This window comes from Canis lupus, chromosome 5 (genome assembly GCF_003254725.2).
Source record: "Canis lupus dingo isolate Sandy chromosome 5, ASM325472v2, whole genome shotgun sequence".
Taxonomy (NCBI): domain Eukaryota; kingdom Metazoa; phylum Chordata; class Mammalia; order Carnivora; family Canidae; genus Canis; species Canis lupus.
This window is the reverse complement of record NC_064247.1, coordinates 73,962,919-73,984,862: the sequence shown is the minus strand read 5'-3', so window position 1 is coordinate 73,984,862 and position 21,944 is coordinate 73,962,919. Positions and strand designations below refer to the sequence as shown.

The window sequence follows — 21,944 nt, the reverse complement described above, 5'->3', positions numbered from 1 at the left end:
TAAAGTTCAATGCCTTCTTCAATATAGTACAAGCAAGGTAGTGACCACAGCTTATTTACTCCTATGCCAAAATTTCCAGCAAAGGGCTTGGCACATCATCAATCCATCCATCAATCAATAAAATGAAAGCTCACTGAATGGATGTAGAAACAAATAATTATAAGATTCTGAGAGGGTAAGATAGGACCTAGCCTTAAGATAATTATTTACCAAAAATCTTTGCTTAAAACTATTGACTTGGATCAAGTTGAGGGTTTTTAGACTAGGTCTTTAATTATCCATGAATTAGGATGCCTCTGGCTTCAATGACCTTGGGCAAAGTATAAGTGGTAGGTTAAAGACAGAAGTGTCTCCCAATGACACACATCCTCCTTTCTACCCTTCTAAAATTCCAAGAACAATCTGACAGGTTGTTAACCTCTGTTGCTCTACACACCTGGACAATTAATTTTTGTCTTGTCTCTGACTCCTTGCTTTGTACGTTAATTACTGGGGTTGCAGATGAAGAGGAGAAGCCACAGGGGACTTAAAAACCTGTGGTAGTCTCCACTTCAGAAAAATACAGTTTCAGCATCAAAACACTACAAAGCAGCGGGTGCCATGCAATTAACACTTTATTATATGTTCTGGTTTTATAATTTACTCTGTGCCTGTGACCTATACTTCAAGGTAATCGATTCAAGGGCAGTTAAATATTCCTTATTTATTCTCTGCAGTACTAAGATGGTATTGGGGAAACAGTAGGTTTACTACAAGAATCTTCTGATAACTTATTTTCTGTATATTTTCAAAATATCCTTTTGCATCTACCTGCAAATTACCCAGGATATCCAACATGCAAAATTCAACTAACCCTTAAATCTGATATCAAAGGCACCTTCCCTGTAAAGCCTACATAATATTTGTATTTTTATATAGAATGTAACATTTATACTATATATGCATATATATGTCATTGTGTGTCATATATACATGCACATATATGTAATTATTTTGTGATGTTTTCATTGTTTGAATACACAACCCTATTACATTATACTTTCTTTGAGGATAGGATCAGCATATTTTTAAGTTGGAATTTCTAATGACTAGTTCATGGATCAATACATAGTAGGTATTCAATAAGTGGATCCTGAATGGTAGAATGAATTAAGAGATAAGTGAAGTATGGCACGTACAGGTTCTTGTTCCAGAAGAATGAGGCTCACCACAACAATGTTTATATCACTTCCAATGGTCCCATCTTTAAATAGGCTAGAAACCTGTCAGAACAATTGAAATCAAGCAAAAATAAAGTAAATCTTAAATTTCCAAAACTCTGTGTATCAATCAGACATATTTATAAGTATACAGGCCTCCACTTCACCAAATATATGTACATATGAAGCCAATCTCCTCAAAATTCATTTTTTCCAATAAAATAATGTGGCTATATCTGCTATTCAATCCACACAAGGAAATACCTTTAATTTTTTTAAACCATTCCATTTTTAAAAAAGATTTTATTTATTTATTCATGAGACAGAGAGAGAGGCAGAGACACAGGCAGAGAGAGAAGCAGGCTCCATGCAGGGAGCCTGATACGGGACCCGATCTTGGGACCCCGGGGCCACACCCTGGGCCGAAGGCAGACACTCAACCGCTGAGCCACCCAGGCATCCCGATACTCTTAATTTTTAGCTATTCTGGAGGACGAGTAGCATCAGAGTCCTGGCAAACTCCCTTACCATGTTCATGACTGTGAGAATGTAGGTGGTGACATTTGCCTTGCCATGCTTTTCCACCATTTTCTTGTCTGCTACCACAAGAGTTTCCACATTTAAGCCCTTTTGTGATTTTCCAGCTGATCTTCTGGGTCGCCCTGCACTCCCATATTCATCAAACCTGAGATAGGTATCCTCCGTGGGAGGCTTAGGGGCATCTACAACGAACATAAGAGCATTTGGAAGGGATTACCAGTGGAGAACAGCTGAGTGAGATAGAAAGAAATCTACACAAGGCAGGGAGAGAGTCTGTAACCAACACTTCACTGATCTACTGATAAATGATGCTTTCAGTGCTTGTCCTGGGGCTTTGTACCTAGTTTGTGGTTGAGAAAGATTCATTCAAACAAGTTGGTAGGTGAATAGACAATAACTCAAAAATACTCTAATGAGTAAACACACACACACAACCAAACTACAAATCTAGTTGGTATAGCAGGTCGACAAAAATCAATTTTGCTGGAATAGTCTTTAAAAACAGAAAATGTTCATTTTATTTTATTCTAAATAAAATAAAACACTGCAGAAGTAGACATTACCCTTTGCCTCTGAATTCATGATGACACTTTATATATTATTTTCTAAATAAAATTTAGAAATATACGTCCTACAGAATGAACACTGTCCATGTCTAATATCCTTGTTTCATCAACACAAGCTAGAATATAGCACAAAATAAGTGGTCAATAAGGACTCTTTGACCTAATATTGAACTCGTTTGGGGGGAAATAGCATAGTCAGCGCTGATATTTAAAATATGAAATATTTCATAATAGGTAAGGTGCAGGCACCACCTTAACAGAATGGATATTGGCCATGGCCTTTAGGAAGAGACTTGGAAGTCTCAGGATGTTGGGCCCCAGGCATAATCCCTTCAGTTAATGGAGAGGGACAAGTCCAAGGATTGCTGGGGGGCAATAGGGCATTTGGAAATGTGATACTAACACAGAGTTATTTTAATACTTCAACAACTAGTAGAGTCATAATAGTGAAGTCAGATAGCTCTCCAAAGAGTAAAATTAAAAGATCAAATTATATAGTTTAGATATAAAGCCTCAAGTTGGCCACTTTCATAAGTGACCTAAGTCTCAGTTTCTCAATGGAAGGAGTCTAATATCCATAATACCAATCTGAACCCTGCTTTAAATATTAGCTTTGATATCTCCTATCAAATATATATCACTGTCACTATGAATATCACTATTTTTATAAATCCATGCCAAATAGATGTTCCTTAAAGAGGAAATTTTTGTTAACACCCCAAATCCCCAAAGACCAATTAAAATGCTAGAAACATGGCATTTCACTGTTGCTCCCAATCAACTGCTCAGGGATATCCATTCCCCTTCTCCTTGGGTAGAACCACCATTTGGCTGCTCTGTCCAACCAGGCATTCACCTGCCCTTATGGCTACTGAGCCTTTAAAATGTGGCTGGTGCCACTGAAGAGACTGAATTTTTTATTTTAATTTTAATTAATTTTGATTTAAAGTAAGAAAGCAATACTTGCTGCACTTATTGGAAAACAAGGGAGTTTGGGAGAACCTGAATATGTAAATCTATACTTCCAACCTTCATTTCATGAAACTCAAATACAAATTAATTATTTCTGATGAAAATTTGTTGTCTAAATTAAAATTGTGATCTAATTGTCAAACAAATACTATATTTCCAAAACTTAATATAAAATACCTGATTCATAATTTGGTATAGTGTTGGCATGTTGAGATATTTTGTAATATATCAGGTTAAATATATTATTAAAATTAATTTCCTATCTTTAATTTTTTTTAAAAATGCGGCCAGTAGAACATTTAAAACTATTTGTGGGGCTGACATTTATTTCTCTTAGATACCACTGGTCTACGAAGTGCAGAATGCCATGGCTGGGTCACAAATCATGCCCAAGGGGCCCTGTATCTATCTCAGTGTCACCTCCATGTAGGTGCCAATGTTCTCATTTCCTGTTAAGTTCTCCTTCAAGAGCTCAAAAGGAACAAACATCCAACCACACCTGAGGATCCACCTCTGATTTCTCTCATCATTGGAAGACTCAGTACAGAAGCATGAGCACAGAAACCAAGATAATATGGGGATCCAAGACTAAAACATAGGAGATGCTAAATGAAAACCAACAAAAGCATATCAAAATCTTTCCTAGTTTAACCTAGAAGAATTGAGAATTGGTCACCCAGTTTTTGCCTGACAGGGATGAATATTGGTCCATCTCCAAGACTGATTTCAAGGGATTCCCAGTGTAGCCCCAATTTTAACCTGCAAAGTCAGCACACCCAATTACACTCAAGAAAGCCTACGGAGGGCCCCGCATGAGAACAGAATAAGAAAAAGTTTCCTTACATACATTTCTTGCGTCGTCCACAAAAATGCTGCTTTTGCAACCTTGGGTGGTGATGCTCTCTTTCTTGACTCCAAGATGTGCGGGGAGTGTGAGTTGGGGAGTGACCGGAAGAACGTCCGCTGGAGTCCAGGTAGCCATGGCAACGGTGGACCTTCTCCTCTGCCGTCCTTTTGTACAGTACGTGAGGATGGTGTCCTGCAGGTGCACTGTAGTTATGCTCCTGGGCCAGCAGCTGAGGTAACGGTGAGATGAGGAATTCGTTTTTTTGCGTCCTTATTAGACCTGACTAAAAAGCCAAACACACAGAAAACATGAATGATTCCAGGCCTCCTCTTATGTGGTGATTTTCAACAACTGTTTACTGGCCACTTCCTGGGTGCGGGCACTGCGCTAAGTAATTGATGGGTATTTTCTATGTACCATTAGCATTAACATGTTTTATCCCCATTTTACGGAGGACAAGACAGAGGCTAAGGTAGGAAGTAGGAAAGTGAGCGCTGACATCGTAGGGAAGGAAAAAATTTTCCCTTTATCCTTCTAGGTTCTTGGCTCAGACCCCATTGTAATAAAAGATTAACAAGAGAAAAACAAACAGAGGTATAATAACATGTATATCTTTCGTAGAGATGGGAGTCATCCAGGAAAACTGAGTAACTCCCCAAAAGGGACCAAGACACCACCTTATAAATACTGTCTCCAGCTAAAGATGTGAGAAGATGTTGAAGGTGATGGGGGTGGGAGAAGGGCAGTCACGCAAGCTACCAGGAAAAGCACAGAAAAAAGAGATATGGTTGATGTGCGGATTTAAGTCCTGGCCTTCTGCCCAGACAAGTTGCCAGAGATTTGATCACCCTCCTGGTCCTGGCACAGAGAGGGAGGCACCCCCAAAATGGAGATTTCCCTCATGAATGTAAAATGGTAACTTCTACTTGGTTTTCAGAGAGTTTCTCATGTCTGCTGTTTTTTTTTTTTAAGATTTTATTTATTTATTCATGAGATACACAGAGAGAGAGAGAGAGGCAGAGACACAGGCAGAGGGAGAAGCACGCTCCCTGCAGGGAGCCCAACGTAGGACTCAATCCCGGGACCCCGGGGTCATGCCCTGAAGCAAAGGCAGGTGCTCAACTGCTGAGCCACCCAGGCGTCCCACCCACTGGCTCTTCAGCCTGAGTTAAGAAATAAGCTGGGAAGAAGAATTTCATCAATTAGAACACACAGACTGAGGTCAAAGCGGAGGTAGTAGAGTCCCTGTTCGCTCTCTCTCCTCCACTTAGCAGATCTGTCTCTCGATGGTGCAGCCCGGGACCCATGGAGATGACCATGACTCAGCCAGCCATCCAATCACAATTTCGCTTTCCAAGTTTGTGGCATAAAGTGTATATATTTGGACCTGATATTTCAGCTGGAGCACACCCCACTCTCCCTTCCACATCTCCATCCTCTCTCTTTCTGCGTTCGGTTCCGAAGTTTCTGGACATCCAGGCCCCGGGATAGCAAGTGTGGTCTGTTGGTGTGCAGCTTCAGCCCACCCAGGAGCTTGTCAGAGATGCAGACTCAGGTCTCACCCCAGATCTGTGGCATCAGAGGCTGCATTTTATTTAGATCCCCACATGATTCATATGTCTGTGAAGGCCTGGGAAGCACTTACGTGGGCCAGCAACTCTTAAACTTTGCCGAACATCAGAAACACGCAGGGATCCAAGAGGCACACAGACTCCCTCACTCCCAAGCAGAACTGCATACCATCAAAATCCAGATCTTTTTCCTCATGATTCATGCATCAGAACTTTTGTTCTGAACTGCTCCAAGGACTATCAATGCACAAAGGGCTTCATGAGCCCGTCTTCTAGGCCTCCCCTTCTTCATGAGCAAAAGGGGAGGAATCCTTCCCTCCCTGACTACTTTATAAGGGGAGATCGAATAACCATTGTAGGAGCCCTTTATACACTCTCACCTACAGCAGTCTGGGTGGGTGAGGATGATGCACCGATTGAATCGACACTCACTGGGTATCAGGTGCAAGGCACACAACTGTGTAGGAGTTACACAAACAGAGGATGTGCTGTGCTGGGGAGCCAGACACCTAAAAATTTAAGGATGGTACCAAACGCCAAGGGGGTGTCAGGCTGAGAGCAGATTACTATGGGAACATGGAGGCGCTGGCACCTAACCCACCCAGTGGAGTGGAGGGGTTGCAGCAGACGGGCTCTGTGCTCAGGCCTAATTTGGGCCATATGTTAGGATTCAGCTTCTCATTCCTAAAATAAGTCCCAGAATATGTGGTTTGCCCTTGACTTTCCTTCCCCTTCAGAAGGATGCTGCCTTCTGAAAGACTGTCTTGTTGACTTATAGCATTGACCTATTATCTAGAACCGGGGAACAGACAGATACTTTGCTTGGCTCGGTGAACTCACACTGAGCACCTCAATAGCAGCCCTTGTCTAGGAGTTGGCATAAAGAACAGAGGCACACCACATGTCAACAGAACAGTTCACATTCATGTTCTCCTGGAGATTACAGAAGAGAAATTGATTGGCAAGATAAACATTCAGTTGAGTAAAATCCCACAATCTAGGAATCCTGTCCATCATATCTTCAGGCTGGATCTCAGAGTAACCTGCCCTTCCCACCCAGCCCAGCGCCATGCTGGTAGGGTTTCCCTTCCTCATTTGGACACTTTCTGTTTAGTCTCCCCAAGCCATCTCCTATGTGAGCCTCCTCACATATAGTCTCTTTGTCCAACATAATCAACTCATTCCATGCACTCGGGTATTGATCTCAAATCCAAGCCCCTTCTCCTTGGCCCACAGATCCCTGCATAACCTGCCCCAGGTGGAGCTGGGCGGTTTAACCATCCCCTCTCCCTCTCTCCTCACCATTCAAAACAAGACATTTCACTTCTTAGATCTACTATGTGCTCTTACTTGAAGGTGAGCAGAATTTGCCACCCCAAAATATGCCTCTTTGGCACAAGGATTATCTTAAGCTGGTTATTTTTAAGACTAAGCCCATACAGGAGAAGCTCTGAAAGCCTAGGGAAGTTACCTCCCCTCCTTTTTTTTAAAGACTTACTTACTTAAGAGAGAGAGAGCGAGCACGCAGGTGCGCGCGCACAAATAGGCAGAGTGGCAGGCAGAGGGAAAGAGAGAAGCAGGGTCGCTGTGGGGCAAGAAGCCCAATAATGTAGGGCTGGATCCCAGGACTCTGGGATCATGACCTGAGCTGAAAGCAGAGGCTTAACCAACTGGGCCACCCAGATGCCCCGAGAAGTTATCTTTCTGTAGGAGACAGTTATGTTTATAAAGGAAATCTCCATTTATAAGAGTGTCTCCCTCTGTGTACCAGGAGTAGGGGGATGACCAAAGGTCTGGAGACACTACTCAACAGAGGTGTGGACTTAACTCTGCATAACAATCACACTCTTGCTGACTGCACTGGGCCCGATTAGTTCCCATAACTGTCCCTCTCAACATCTTATCTAGATCATATTTAGGGTGGTGTCTTGTGCCCTTTTGGAGAAATACCAAAGTTCTCCTGGGTCCCTCCCATGTTATTAATCATCTTTGTTTTTTCCTGTTGATCTGTCTTCTATTACAGGGGGGTGAGCCAAGAACTTAGTAGGGTAGAGGGAAAATTATTTTTCCCTCCCCCACAAACTCTTGCACACTGTTTCTTTGACCTATGATCTCCTGCTCCCATAGACTTGCTTGGCTTTCTGGTGCTCACCACTTTGTCACCTTCCCCTCAAAGAAAATTCACTCATGGCCCCGCTTCCCCCTACCCCCCACTTCCAAATTCTCTGAGGCCACAGTTCCTTGCTCATGTCTCTCTACAACGACAGAAGCAAACAAAATGCCATCCTCTCCCCACCACCAGGGACATGTAATTTTAACATAATTCTCTGTGACAGCAGAAGCCACACTGGCATCCCTGCTGTGTGTCACATGTTATCAGCCAATCAACATTTGTTTATTAGTCTATAAATGTTTGTGGAGTGAGTGAATGAAAGAATCTCTGACCGGAGGCATGCGGGGATGTGCCAGCACCCACTCCCTCCATAGCGGAGGACACTGGAGGTGGGAAGCGACAGGTTCCAATACATAAAATCCAGGCACTCTTTCTGAAGTCGAGCTGTGAAGCCTGGAACACTCGATGGGATGCTTTATTTAAACTTCATGACCACCCTGTGAAGAAATCTCAGTTGGAAGCACAGGAAGATCTGGGTCCCTCCTAGGTAAACCCTGGCCTTCCAGTGCCCCCACCTCTTCTACATGCCTGAAGACAAAGGACACCATTTACAGTCCCCAGCAGAGTGAACAGTTAAGGTGGGGGGTGGGGGTGGGAGCAATGATTTATCCATGAAAGCCCTCCTGCCTTACTAACTTCCTAACTTGGTTAAACTAATATCAAAGGCTTAAGCCACTTAAGTGTCTTAACTGGACCAACCGGTTGGGAAGCTTTTTCTCTATTCTCCCTGTTTCCTGAGCACCTTAAGGCAACTCAAAGGCACAGTGAAAGCTTCTGTGTTGAGAAAGCACTAAAAAAATAAGAATTGTCTTCCCATATTGGGACAAACACAGAGGCCACATGATCCTCTCTTTTTCAGTTCAAGAGTGACAAGGACAAAAATCTAGAATAATTCTTCAAAATGAAACAAGAATTTTGCAGCACTAGCTATTAAGGAAGAAATATATTCTTTTTTTGGATTGGGTTTGACAGAAAACATTGGAGTCTGACCAAATAAATACATTTTATGGTTTAAAAATCCAAACCCAGCACCTCCAAAAGGAGCCATCTGTTTATTTGCGGAATGTGTGAAGCATCTTGAGTTGCTGAACACACGCAATGTTCTGACTCCAACAGTGGTGAGCAAGATGGAGCCGTGGTCTCATGGGACTTCCAGTTAAATGGGGGAGCGGGGATAAGACAAGATCACAAATGGGTATGAAATATTCCTTTGGGCAAAATATGAAGAAAAAAAGGGTTCTAGGAGAGAAAACAAGATGAGGGAAAGGGCAAGGAGTGTGGGAGAACATGGGAGGCTTTCCTGAGGATGGGCATTTCCGGGAGATCAGAGCCCTTTCCTGGCTCATGCAGGAAATGAGGGTAGACAGGAGGGAACAGAGACCCAGTGGCCTACCAGAAGGGAATGGAGCCTGAGGATGCACTGAGGCATCCTCTAGGTCTGGGAAGGACAGGAAAGGCCTCAAGTCCCTGGGGAGGCTAGTGTGACACACTCAGAGCTGCCCCCAACTCCCTAAACTAGGGACTCCTCTCTCTCAGAAGACAGAAGAAGCCAGAGATAAAGGCCCGGCGGTGTTCCCTTTTGGACTGAATATTGTTCCCACATTACATGTCAACCTTTTCTAGTTTCAAAGATCTAGAAACCCAGTTACAAATTTAACTGCTAGGGATAAAGACCAAGAGTCAATATTCTATGCAGTGATAGTTGGCCACTTTATACTTTTAGAATGGAGATACTATAAGACAATATATTTTGTTAGCAGTTGTTTCCTACTTTGGATGTCAGTGGCCAAATAATACACTAAGGATTCAGGTAGGGTATAAATCATACTTCAGGAAATTGCTCTTTAAAACACCCACTCCTCTAGGTCATATTTAAGTTCTATCAAAGGCTTTAAACTTAATGAAAAAAGGGAGACTGCAGATTCGAGAAAAGACAAGGTCCTTGTCTTAAGTGACCTGTATCCCAGCACTGGTACCTATTAAATAATCAAAAATGGATTCAATGGATTAATGATGTTTGCTAAAAGTGAGATGATCTATCTTAAAGAAAGGTCCTGAAGTAATAATAAAAAAAGAACCCCCATGGGCGGTCTTAACATTCTATTGCTCTTCTTAGGGAAGGCTAATAAAACAACAAAGTAGCCCCCATGAGGCTGGCTGGGAAAATATTGGCAAAGATATATATTTGTGATTACGAAAAATCAACTTATTTTTCATTTTAAAATTTTTAACCCATTGTTAACAATAGTGACCTAAAAAATACTGAAACTTCAGTCAAGCTGTCACATTCTTTTAAAAAAAAAAAACAACTATTTTGTCCAAACAACGGGACTAAAGGATAACTAACTCATTTGTTGCCCAGCATGTATGAGGATGCCCCGAAAGGAAATATCAGTTTAGAGTGAGCAAAAAGCTTAAGGAAGCAGAGTCAATATGAAACAGGAGTCCACGGTCCAGGGGCTGGAGGAGGAGAGAAAGGGACCATCAAAGAAGCAAAGGACTAGGGATTTAGAATTGTGTGAAGAAGTGACAAGAATTAAGCTAAAATGGAATGGCACAAAGATAATGAAATAAAGGAAATGCTCAACATACAGACAACAGTTTAGGGGTGCCTGAGTGCTCAGTCGGTTGACCATCTGACTCCTGATTTCAGCTCAGCTCAGCTCATGATCTTGGGGTCATGGGATTGAGCCCCACCTATGGGCTCTGTGCTCAGCAGGGAGTCTGCTTGAGATTCTCTCTCTCTCTCCCCCTTTGCTCTTCCCCTATTCTCTCTAAAATAAATTTAAAAATCTTTTAAAAAACAGACAAACAAAAAGTAAACATTTTACAGGTACACTTGAAGCTCCATTGCTCACTTGCTGGGCTTAAGCATTCTGAACTTCTGGTTGCCTTTTTACACCATCTGTGAAGTGGGAATAAAAGTATCTCTAACTTGGGTTTTCTCACTGGTCAAATAAGTGAATATTTATTTATCAAGCACTGTGCTAAGTTGTCAACTGCTCAGTAAATCTAAACATAAAACACAGCGCCATAGTGACTTTAAAAAAGGAAGTAAGAATCTTGAGATTAAAGACAAATGATTCACCAGGTTCCAGATGAGAACAAGTAGACTATCTGGATCAGTGGTCAGGCTGAGGAGACAAAATATGGAATCATGCCGAGAGCGTACAGATGCTGGTAACATCTTCAGTTCTCCACAAAGCACACAATTCTAAGACACTGACATAGAATTTTTTACCATCTGCATCTATACATGTAGAAGTGGTTTAACAGACAACTTGGACAGGCCCTCACACGTGGACATGCCTTTTGGGGAAAAAAAACATTTGGGATGCCCTATTACTGTCAAGGGGAAGAAAATCTTCCATTTTGGGAGAAAAAAACAAAAATACACATGTCAACAAAAATCTGGTATTTCCCATCCATTCATTGATAGCAATATTATCATCAACTAGACTCACAATACAAATATGATGTAGAAGGGCATTTAGGCTTTCCAGATTTATATACATAGTAATCTTCCTTCAAGAAAACTGAAAAGCCCACTCAGTGCAAATTTCTTCAGATACTACCAGTATCTCCAAATTGCCTGGCAAGAGAAGGGGGCCAAGATGCAGAGCCACAGAATTTTCACATTCTGTATTGGTTAAGTGACTCGTTCTTCCTTTCCCTTAGCCCTGAAGAAATTTACAAAACTCTCAGATACTCCAGTCCCTGATTTGTAAAGTAGGAATAATAATAATAGCACTTCCCTTAGAGGATTTTTAGAGGATTAGATGAGTTAATGCTTCTGAAGTGCTAAGAAGAGCACTTGGCACTGAGAAACATCCAGTAATGTTTATTGTTATCATTATTCCGTTTGATTATTTGAGGGGACAAAGCAGAGAAGTCATCCTGCTTTCTAGTAATATGTTGATATTATAATCTTCCCCTTCAATTGGACCTGAAATTCTGGGGACCAGAATCTGGTGTCCTAAGTATTGTGTTTATTGAGAAAATAGTCGGAAGACTACACAAGGCTTTAAGAGGTGATGAGACACATTAATGATATTCTCACAAATATAACTGAAGTTATTTAAAGACAGAGGAGAAATCATGAGTTTTTCTACCTTGGAGATCTGTTTAACCCAAAGGTTTCAGGTTTTAGTTTTAACTTGTTTGTTGTTTTCTTTTGTTGGGGATGGGAAAGACAAATGACACATAGAGGGGGAATTGCTAGGCTGCTCCTCTTCAATGACACTTTTTGGACCTATTAACTTCTCATCTGCATGTTCACAGGTTAAATGTGAAACCCAGACTTGGTCCATTCTGAAGACCTACTCTTATCCACCTGCCCTCTACTGAAGAAGAAGAAAAAAAAAAAAAAAAAAAGCAGCATCATGGGGAAAAGGATACTTTGATGGGAATAAATGGAAGGTTACTGCAGGGAGAAAAAAAGTGGAGCTGACTTCCTGGAGATTATGGTAGATTATTACAGATGCTCACCAAGCATCCCACCTGCGGCACACACTGGTGCATCACTGGGCAAAGCCCAGTTCTCCTGGTGACCCCTGACCTCCACTAGGCAAGTAGAGTCTCCAGGTACTGTCAGTCTCTATGGTTTTCTGAGTCATACTGATAAGGATAGATTAGAAAAACAGTCTAAAAAAAATCTTTCTTCAGAACTTCTTAAAATGGCCTGGCTTTTTTCCTCCTCCCTAGCCTGGGATGTTGGGCTACTTCTTCCTATACTCCAGTAGGCGGAAAATGAATTATCCTTTGCTTTCACTTACACTAACCAAATTTGGCTCCGAGACAATATTAACTAACATGGCTTTGACCATGTGCAATGGTTTAAGCTACTGACACGAAGATAAATCGACTCTTTCCTCAGAGTGCTTGAAGTATAACCGTCTGTACTGGTATAAAAGATGCAATACTAGCAGCTCTTCAAAGATATTAAGAACATATTGATGAAACCTATTTATTTGACTAATTAAAAATATGTCTGTTGAAATAAACACTTAATGACTTCAACAGCCCAAACCTCATGAGACCAGAGTATAGCAGTTCCTGATGCAACATGAGGTTGAGAGATATAAACCCATTCTGTTCCAATTTATGCCTGTGCCCATTCTCAGAAGGGCACAGACCTCCAAAAAGCTCTTTTTTTTTTCCAAACACTGTATTAATACCAAAATGGTTGTCAGTTTACCATGACCTATTGTCTAAATTTTAGTATTAATTTCAAAAAATTAAATGCACACATACTCCTAAATGCACACAATTTTTAGAAGCAGTCTTATACAGCATCTATGTTTCAACATTTATTTTTTTTTTGTTTCAACATTTATTAATTAATCCAAGTGGTTAATTACAATCAATAGATGTTGAGGAATTTTTTTCTTAATTTATTTGTTTTTATCGAAGTTTGATTTGCCAACATATAACACCCAGTATTCATCCCATCAAGTGCCCTCCTCAGTGCCCGTCACCCAGTCACCCCAACCCCCCGCCCACCTCCCCTTTCCACCACCCCTTGTTCATTTCCCAGAGTTAGGAGTCTATCTCATGGTTTGTCTCCCTCTCTAATTTTTCTCACTCAGTTCCCCTCCTTTTCCTTATAATCCTTTACATTATTTCTTTTATTCTCCATATAAGTGAAACCATATGATGATTGTCCTCCTCTGATTGACTTACTTCACTCAGCATAATACCCTCCAGTTCCATCCACGTTGAAGCAAATGGTGGGGATTCATCCTTTCTGATGGCTGAGTAGTATTCCATTGTATGTATGAATATGTATACATATACATACATACATACAGGTAGAGGAATTTCTTTCCTTCTCTCCCTCTCCCCCTTCTTTTGTTGCTCCACCTGGAGGAATAATTCCTCGTTTCCTATGTACCAGATACTGTACAAGGCAATCTGTCTGCAAAATCCCACCTGTCAGCTCAGTTTGATGGGTACTTTTATTAACCTCTCTGTATCTCAGGGATCTCTGACCACACAGCTTCTGCTCACTCTTAAACACACACCTTTTTAGGATTCAGGGAAAGTTCCAGAAACACTGTATTGTTTAACTGAAATCTACAAAGAGGGCGCCCTGGGTGGCTCAGCAGTTTAGCGCCACCTTCGTCCCAGGGTGTGATCCTGGAGACCCGGGATCGAGTCCCACGTTGGGCTCCCTGCATGGAGCCTGCTTCTCCCTCTGCCAGTGTCTCTGCCTCTCTCTCTTTCTGTGTCTCTCATGAATAAATAAATAATAAAATCTTAAAAAAAAAAAGAAATCTACAAAGAGTAGAGCTCAAATGTTTTCACAAAAATGAATGTATATGTGAGGTGTTTGATATGTTAACTAACTCAGTGGGAGGGACAGTATATGTGTATCAAATCATCATGTTATATGCTTCAAATAACTTACAATTTTATTTATTATACCTCAATAAAGTTGGAAAAAAGAAAGGTTCCAGAGAGGACATGACTTTTTGGGGGAAAAGGGTAGCAGCCCAAATAACAGAGTTATTTAGTTCCTGAGGAACTAATACTTCTGAGTTGGCTTCATGTAGGTCCTAACCTCCTGGCAACGACCTTTTGCTGCCACGCTGATAGATCCAAAGGACATAGAGGAATACCCATGAACTCAGATCTCCAGAAATGAAGGCTGAGTTCAAGTGGCACTAAAATCAGTCATCCTTTTGGCTTCCCCTTTGGCTTCACACCAAAGGGGTAGCAGGGGTGGACGTTCAATAGTCACTGAAAAAGCTTCTCCGTGGATCTAGAGGTAACCAGCTCAACCGCTCTCTGGAATGCGGCCTTACTGGACATTACTAATCTGCTTCAGATTTCATTCTGCAGTGCTCTGGTTTCCTCCCTTCTAGTGTATTGTGCGTACTTTCAGGGCAGGGCTGGGACACTCTGCTTTGTAACCACCACAGCATGTCCTGCATGTCAGGGGCACTTCACACATCTTTGGGAGAGATATACACAGAATAATAAGGGAAGAGAAAAACCACATCTTCTCAGCTCCTCAGAAAGCTAAATATGCCTCCACAATCAACAAGAACAGATATCAGAGCTCCATGACCCTTATAGGCAGTTTGGTCATAAAGACTTTCTCATCTGGGGAAGACTAAGGAGGGAGCCATTTGACAGCCTTGTGTCGCATGATCCTCTTTGCTCCAGTCTCTTGAGAATCAGATCATTTCAAAGGAAGCTTAAGGAAGGATGTCATTTGGAAAACACATGACTACCATAATGGCTGTTGGCTAATTGTGAGGGACCAAGTGGAGATAGCTGGCAGGTCTGGATTTAATAGAAACCAGACTCTGCCTATTTTGCAGGGGACCGTGCAGCCAGCCTCTCCCTCTAGATCATTCCAGCCTTTGGTGCTGTGTCTGCTAATAAACAGTCTTCCTTCTCCACATGTCATGTCAGCATCCTCTGGAGGGAGGGGCATGCTAAATGTCTGAGAGGAAATGGTCATAACTCATATCCAATGAAGTTGTGTTTTTTATGTCAATTTCAGAATCCAAACTTATGCTTCCAACCTCCAATCCTCATTTCCTCCAACAACGTCCTATGGAATGTAACATTATGTGGTTAACAATGTTGACAAATCTCAACACATAGTTGATCTCTTGAGCTCCTAACCCTGTCCGGCCCTATACTCTCTTTTCAGTTTGGCCACATATCACCGAGGGCCTAGAATAAAGCAGGGGGCCTCCTATCTTGTCTCCTTGTTGGCAAGCTCTATCCTCTCTCGTTCCAAAGTTATTTTTCTAAAGTATCACTTAAAAACAGGTCACATTTATGCTCTATTATTACAAGATGAGTGCCAAACCAAGAAATATGAATTTCAAACCACTTTTCAGTCCAGTCTAATCCAATTCTAGCCCCCAGTAGCCTTTCTAACCATCTTCAACCCTTTGTGGCTAAACTCTAGGTACACTGGCTCCATCAACAGGACAGACAAGCTCCCATCCTGGACTTTTGTGATTACTGTTTCCTGCATCTAGATGGCTGTGTCCCCAGATGCCTCGCTTTGTTTTGCCCAAAGGTTACCTTTTCAAGCCACCCTATGAAACAAAGCAAATATTGTCATCCTCCATCTCAGTCAGCTTAATTTTTCTGTAGAGCCCTTATTGTTACTTGATGGTCTATCCTGTAGTTGTTTGCTTTGTGTTTATTGTCTGTTGCTTCTATTAGCTCCATAAAGCCTGGTGCTTGTGTTTCTCTTGCTCATCTCTGGCACATGGTAGGTGCTCAGTAAATATTTTTAGAATTAATTAAGGAGGAATAAGGCAACATGCCTGGTACTAAGAGAGATCTAAAAATAGGCGAGACGTTGATGCTTGTACTTAAGCATGCTTCTTTTTTGGGAGACAAACACATAAACAATCAGATATATTATATTCTTTCCTGATTCATCATTATGATTTACAAGCTTCTCTTATAGGCTTCTTTATCATCATGTACATTACCACAGTGCTTATCAAAGGGAGCTATATAACTTTTTTGTAATGTAAAATCCCTGCAAGTACAGATACTGTATTTTGACTTTATGCTCTTGGAACTCAGATGACATTGGCATGACAGTCAATCATGTTGAAGGAATGGAGGAATATACAAAATTCCATGGGAGTGTAAAGTCAGACCACCTCTGAGGATGGTATCAAACTCTTGTACAGTGAGAAACAGCTGAGGGTTTTGAAGGCCAAGCCAGAAGAATCCATCTATGTTATAGAAAAATGGCTGGACCCAAGTTGTAAGGACTCTGCCTCCTGTAACAGTGAAGGATATGCTAATTTGACACTATATAATCTGCCTGCCATTTTTGAAATATGCCAAAAACTTAGACTAGAAAATTTAAACATTACATATTAGGTAACATCCAGTTTTTCAACTTGTTATACTATCATTGCTTCAGATTGCTATCTCAAAGAGCCTAAGCATTCCAGCTATAGGTATTCAGGTATTGAAACCTACACTCTCAATATCAAATTAATCCAGATAAATATTTTCATAAAAGTACTATATCCAAACTCTAACCCCTGGCTACCTGAAAATCAATAATCAATAGATTATTGGTATCTCCCACTGCTTAAATTCTCACTATCCAATTTTACTTGGTTCTGAGTTTAGAGAGTAGGAAATATGGTAGCTGATGTCTAATACATGTTTGCCGAAAGTAGTGATTTTCCTAGAAGGAACAATTGACATGGGCCCCGTGACTCAGCTGGAGCAGCACAAATAGTGTCTGCTGTATTTGCACGATAGTGCAAATCGCTTTTTTGGAATAAATGATGCTGCTCCATTCCCAAGGCTGCTGCCCACGGATGCACGGCATCAGGAAGACATATGTTTTTACTTGTTTCTGCAGTGGTGATGGGTTATGTCAAGCTCTCCACCCCACCTTGCCCTGCCTCCCTTGGAACTGACAACATTCATTTGTTTCACAGACAGCTGGAGCTGGAAGCCAAGCCAGTAACCAGCTGTCAGAGATGTGATGAAGTATGCCACGTGGCATCTACTCATTGGGTAGCTGCACCGAGTGGCTGGGTGGCTCACTGGACTTCCCGAGCTCTCCCAGGGGTAGTGTGGAAGAGCTAGAGATGAACACCATGTTGAAACGGCTGGTCCCAATTTTCTTCAGTTATTTATCTTCTCCTGCCCTTCCTCACCCCCTGCCTTAAGGTAAAACCAAGGAAAATAATTGTAGGATTATGGGATGTTAGCAATTGTGTACTTCATCCTCCGATTTTACAGAGAAAGGAGATGGGATCCAGAGAGAACAAAGGCATTGCCCAAAGCCTTGCAACCAATCAGCAGCGGATCATTTCTGCCTCCTGTTCAGTTTTCTCATCTACTTAACAAAGAGGTTAGACTCGATCATTTAAGGCCCTTTCCACATCTGGAATTCTATTCTTTTTATCAATTGGGATGATATGTAGGTAACTTACTGTGATGCAACGTACAAACTCTGTACAGGCAGCAACCTATTTGAAAGCCTAGTACACGTGTAGCAACAAAAATGTTTGTTGATGGCGCTTTGTAGCATCAGAGCCCAGTTACAGGCATTAGAGCCTGTCTTTGACCAATCTGAACACCAAGCTTAAGGATGCAGCTCCCCCCTCGGACCCTCAGAGTTCAGATTTGAAAACCAATCTTCTAGAACAGATACTAGAAACTGAAGTCCACAGACCCTGCCTGGCTCTTGGTGGGGTTTTTTGCAGCTGTACTGAGGTATAATTGACAAATAAAAATTATATATATATTTAAGCTGTATAATGTAATATTTTAACAGACATACATTGTGAAACGATTGCCACAATCAAACTAATTAACATATCCATCCCCTCGCAAAGTTATCTATTTTGTATGTGTGTTGAAAACTGTAAGGTCTACTCCCTTAGCAAATTTCAAGTATACAACACAGTACTATCAGCTACAGTTGTCATGTAATACATTAGATCTCCGGAACGTACTCATCTCGCATAACTGAAAGTTTGAACCCTTTTACCAACATCTCTCCATTTCCTCCACCCTTAGTCCAGGGCAATCACCCTTCTACTCTCTGATTCTACAGGTCAACTTTTGTAGATTCCACACATAGGAAGTATTTGTCTCCCTCTGTCTGGCTTGTTTCACTTAGCATAATGTCCACCCAGTTCACCCATGTTGTTACAAATGACAGCCTTTTTTAGGCTGAGTAATGTTCTATTGTACATGTATACCACATTTTATCTGCTCATCTACTGATGGGCACTTAGGTTGGTCTCATATCTTGGCTATTGTGAATAATGCTGCAATTAATATGGGAGTGCAGATATCTCCTTGAGATCTTAATTTCACTCCCTTTAGGTATATATCCAGAAGTAGAATTGCTGGATCATATGATAGTTTTATTTTTGTTTAAGAGACCTCCATCCTGTTTTCCATAATGACTATATATTCTCACTAACAGTACAAGGGTTCTTTTCTCCATGTCTTTGCCAATACCAGTTATCTTGTCTTTTTGATAACTTCCATTCTAATAGGTGTGAGGTGATATCTCATTGTAGTTTTGATCTGCATTTTTACATATACCAGTTGGCCATCTGCCTGTCTGCTCAGGTCATTTGCCTTTGCCTATTTTTTAAATCTGGATATTTGTTTTCTTGCTATTGGGTCACTGGAATTCCTTATATATTTTGGATATTAACCACTTACCAGATATACAGATATACATTGCAAATTTTTTCTCATTCCAAAAGTTGTCTCTATACTTTGTTTATGGTTTCCGTTGTTGCACGGAAGCTTTTCAGTTTGATGCAATTCTATTAGCCTATATTTGTTTTTGTTGTCTGCATCTTTGGGGTCATATCCAAAGATTCATTTGTCAGACCAATGTCAAAAAGCATTTTCCCTACATTCTCTTCCAGTAGTTGTTAAGAAAGAGACAATAGGCCCCCAAATAGAATCACTTATGCTAAACCCCATGTCCCCAAACCCAGACCTAATACTTAATTACAGTTTCTGTCTCTTCAGGAATGAAACCCTAAACGAGTCATTCAGAAATTACCTAGTCAGTACCAAGGACATAATCTTCCTGAAAGACCCCTGCTTTCCCCTCAAGGATGGTGGTCTTGCCACAATCAATCCACATTTTGCCAATATAACTTTCTTATCCTACTTCCTTCTGCCTATAAAACTCTTCCATTTTGCACAGCTTCTTGGAGCTCCTTTCTATCCACTAGATGGGTTGCTGCCTTAATTCCCAAATCATGGAACAAAGCCAAGAAGATCTTTAAAATTTGTTCAGTTGAATTTTTGTGTTCTAACAGAGTTTTACAGTTTCCAGTCTTATTCTTAAGCCTTTAATTCATTTAGCTGCACTATCGTAAAGGCATTTTTTTTTTTTTTTGTAAAGGCATTTTCATGCATGGCCAGTTATTCAAACTGATGCTTCTACAAGGGGACAAGCACTGGAAACTTGTCCACCTTCTTGCTGATGTAACCCCCTCCTCAGTTAGGCTGGGTTTTCAACTCTGTGTTAATGTCATTTCACCCAATTTTTCAAGAGAAGTCAGGAATTCTGTTTTTCATATAGGGCTATTGGACAGCAGCTAAGAAGTGGCTAATCCCCTAAGCATGTTGGATATGCTCTCACAGTCTGCATCCTTCCCCACTGTCCCACGTCCCTCATTACATGACCAGTCTTGTGCCTGTGGACGTTTGGCTTAGAGACCTCTGCCTTAATTCAGCCCTATCTTTGATGCGCTGCTTATGTAAGAATCATGTCTCATCATCCAAGGCATTTGTCCTTTTTTTGTAACTGCCAGATCATCCAGCACAATGCCAACTCTACATATGTGTCGCACACAGAAGTAATTGTTAAGGAAAAAGGATCTGATTATGAATGGAGAGTCTATAGTGAGCAAAGGGAAAAAAAAGAAAAACTGGGAGTTTGAGTCTGGATGTAGATTCAAGTTCTGAATCCACACCTTAAAATCTTTGCAACTTTGCACCATTTGCATTCCCTACCTTTGCCTCAGTTTCCTGAACTGTACAAATGAGAATAACACAGAATTCTATTTTTGTATAGCATCACTTGGGATTCTATCAGGAAACGGTTGAAGAAGTACACTGGTTGGTGACAGTAACCAAGAGATCAACGAGTGGCGCTGTTTGCATGAGGCAGGTAGATAAACACAGCTTCCTTGGAAGGTTGGAAAAGCAGCATAGTTTATTTACCTTGTGAAGTCTGGGAGTTTGCAAATACTTGGTGCCTCCATGCAGAAACAAACTACAGAAGCCTGCAATGGGTAAACATTTCTGCTCTGTGAACCAAACTTGCCTTCTGTAGTATCCAGATTACTACTCCAAACAGATGCTGGGGATGGAGGAGGGGAGCCTGGAGGCAAAAATAGCAAATGACCTTTTGCATTAAATTAAACTAATACCCTCCATCCAGATTTGGCTTCAGAAAGACACAAATAAGACAGGATGTTAGACAAACACATATGCTGTTAACTCGTTAACATAAAACTGAGGGATTAATTGAATGTGTGCAGTGATTTCCAAGGTTTTCTTTATGCTCGCATAGATTTCCTTGGCTCATCCAACTGTTGTGCAAGTTCTCTTCCTGTTACAAGCACAGTGTGGCAGGAAGATGAGAAGTAGCTTTCTTGCCAAACATTGGGTCACTTCCATCTGATATCAACAGTTACATATTAGTCTGTCATGGGTCATGGATCAGTTTACGAAGTTGTTCACAGTGTCAGATGGCTCGAGCCACCCTTGTCCTAGGATAAGTTGTATTTCAATAAACCAAGTCTGTGTAGGCTTCCAGATTACTAATAAAAATCGACAGCTAGTTCTTGGAAGCAATCTTAAAATGCACTCTTCAAGAGTTTAGACACAAAGGTAGCTCTGGGGATCCCTGGGTGGCGCAGTGGTTTGGCGCCTGCCTTTGGCCCAGGGCGCGATCCTGGAGACCCGGGATCGAATCCCACGTCAGGCTCCCGATGCATGGAGCCTGCTTCTCCCTCTGCCTGTGTGTCTCTGCCTCTCTCTCTCTCTCTGTGACTATAATAAATAAATTAAAAAAAAAAAAAAAAAAAAAACAAAGGTAGCTCTGTCACAACCCAGCTGCTGGGGCCACATACCCACTCTTTTAAATAAAGCATTTTGGAGTGAACTGTTTCTGTCGTCCTGTCTCTCCTTTAAGTAGAGATTGCACGCTGCGTATCAGTGGTTTACCATGATCACACTGAGAAAATCAACAGCAAGATGTTGAGTTCTTTAACTTCTGCCAAAAAAAGGTTTCATTTGGTTCTCTGACCATTGCTAAGATAACATGTGAACTGAGAAGACAGCCAGTATCTTACTTTTATCCATCAACAACCAAGACTATGAGTAAAATGGTACGTTTTCTATCCAGTAGTTGATGTACTTGATGACTTCGGCCCTCATTTGGGTGCCGTGGATTCACCTACCCAGCAGGAATGAGAAAGAAAGTGCCTGACTGGCTCTTCTAGTCTCTCTGGCTTTTTCTCTCCTCATGACCCCTACCCCCCACTCCCTACCCTTTCCACACTTCCTAAGCAG

At 41.4% G+C, this 21,944-nt stretch overlaps 1 protein-coding gene across 1 annotated transcript in view; it reads right to left on the bottom strand.

The window, feature by feature from the left end:
- ADAMTS18 (ADAM metallopeptidase with thrombospondin type 1 motif 18) overlaps positions 1 to 21,944 on the bottom strand; it is a 143,573-nt gene that overhangs the window by 76,904 nt on the left and 44,725 nt on the right. The window contains exons 7-9 of the mRNA XM_035716126.2: positions 4,125 to 4,407; positions 1,728 to 1,921; positions 1,179 to 1,262 (exon numbers count right to left, since the gene is read on the bottom strand). Coding sequence (XP_035572019.2) covers positions 1,179 to 1,262; positions 1,728 to 1,921; positions 4,125 to 4,407 — 561 coding nt within the window. The remainder of the gene's footprint in view (positions 1 to 1,178; positions 1,263 to 1,727; positions 1,922 to 4,124; positions 4,408 to 21,944) is intronic.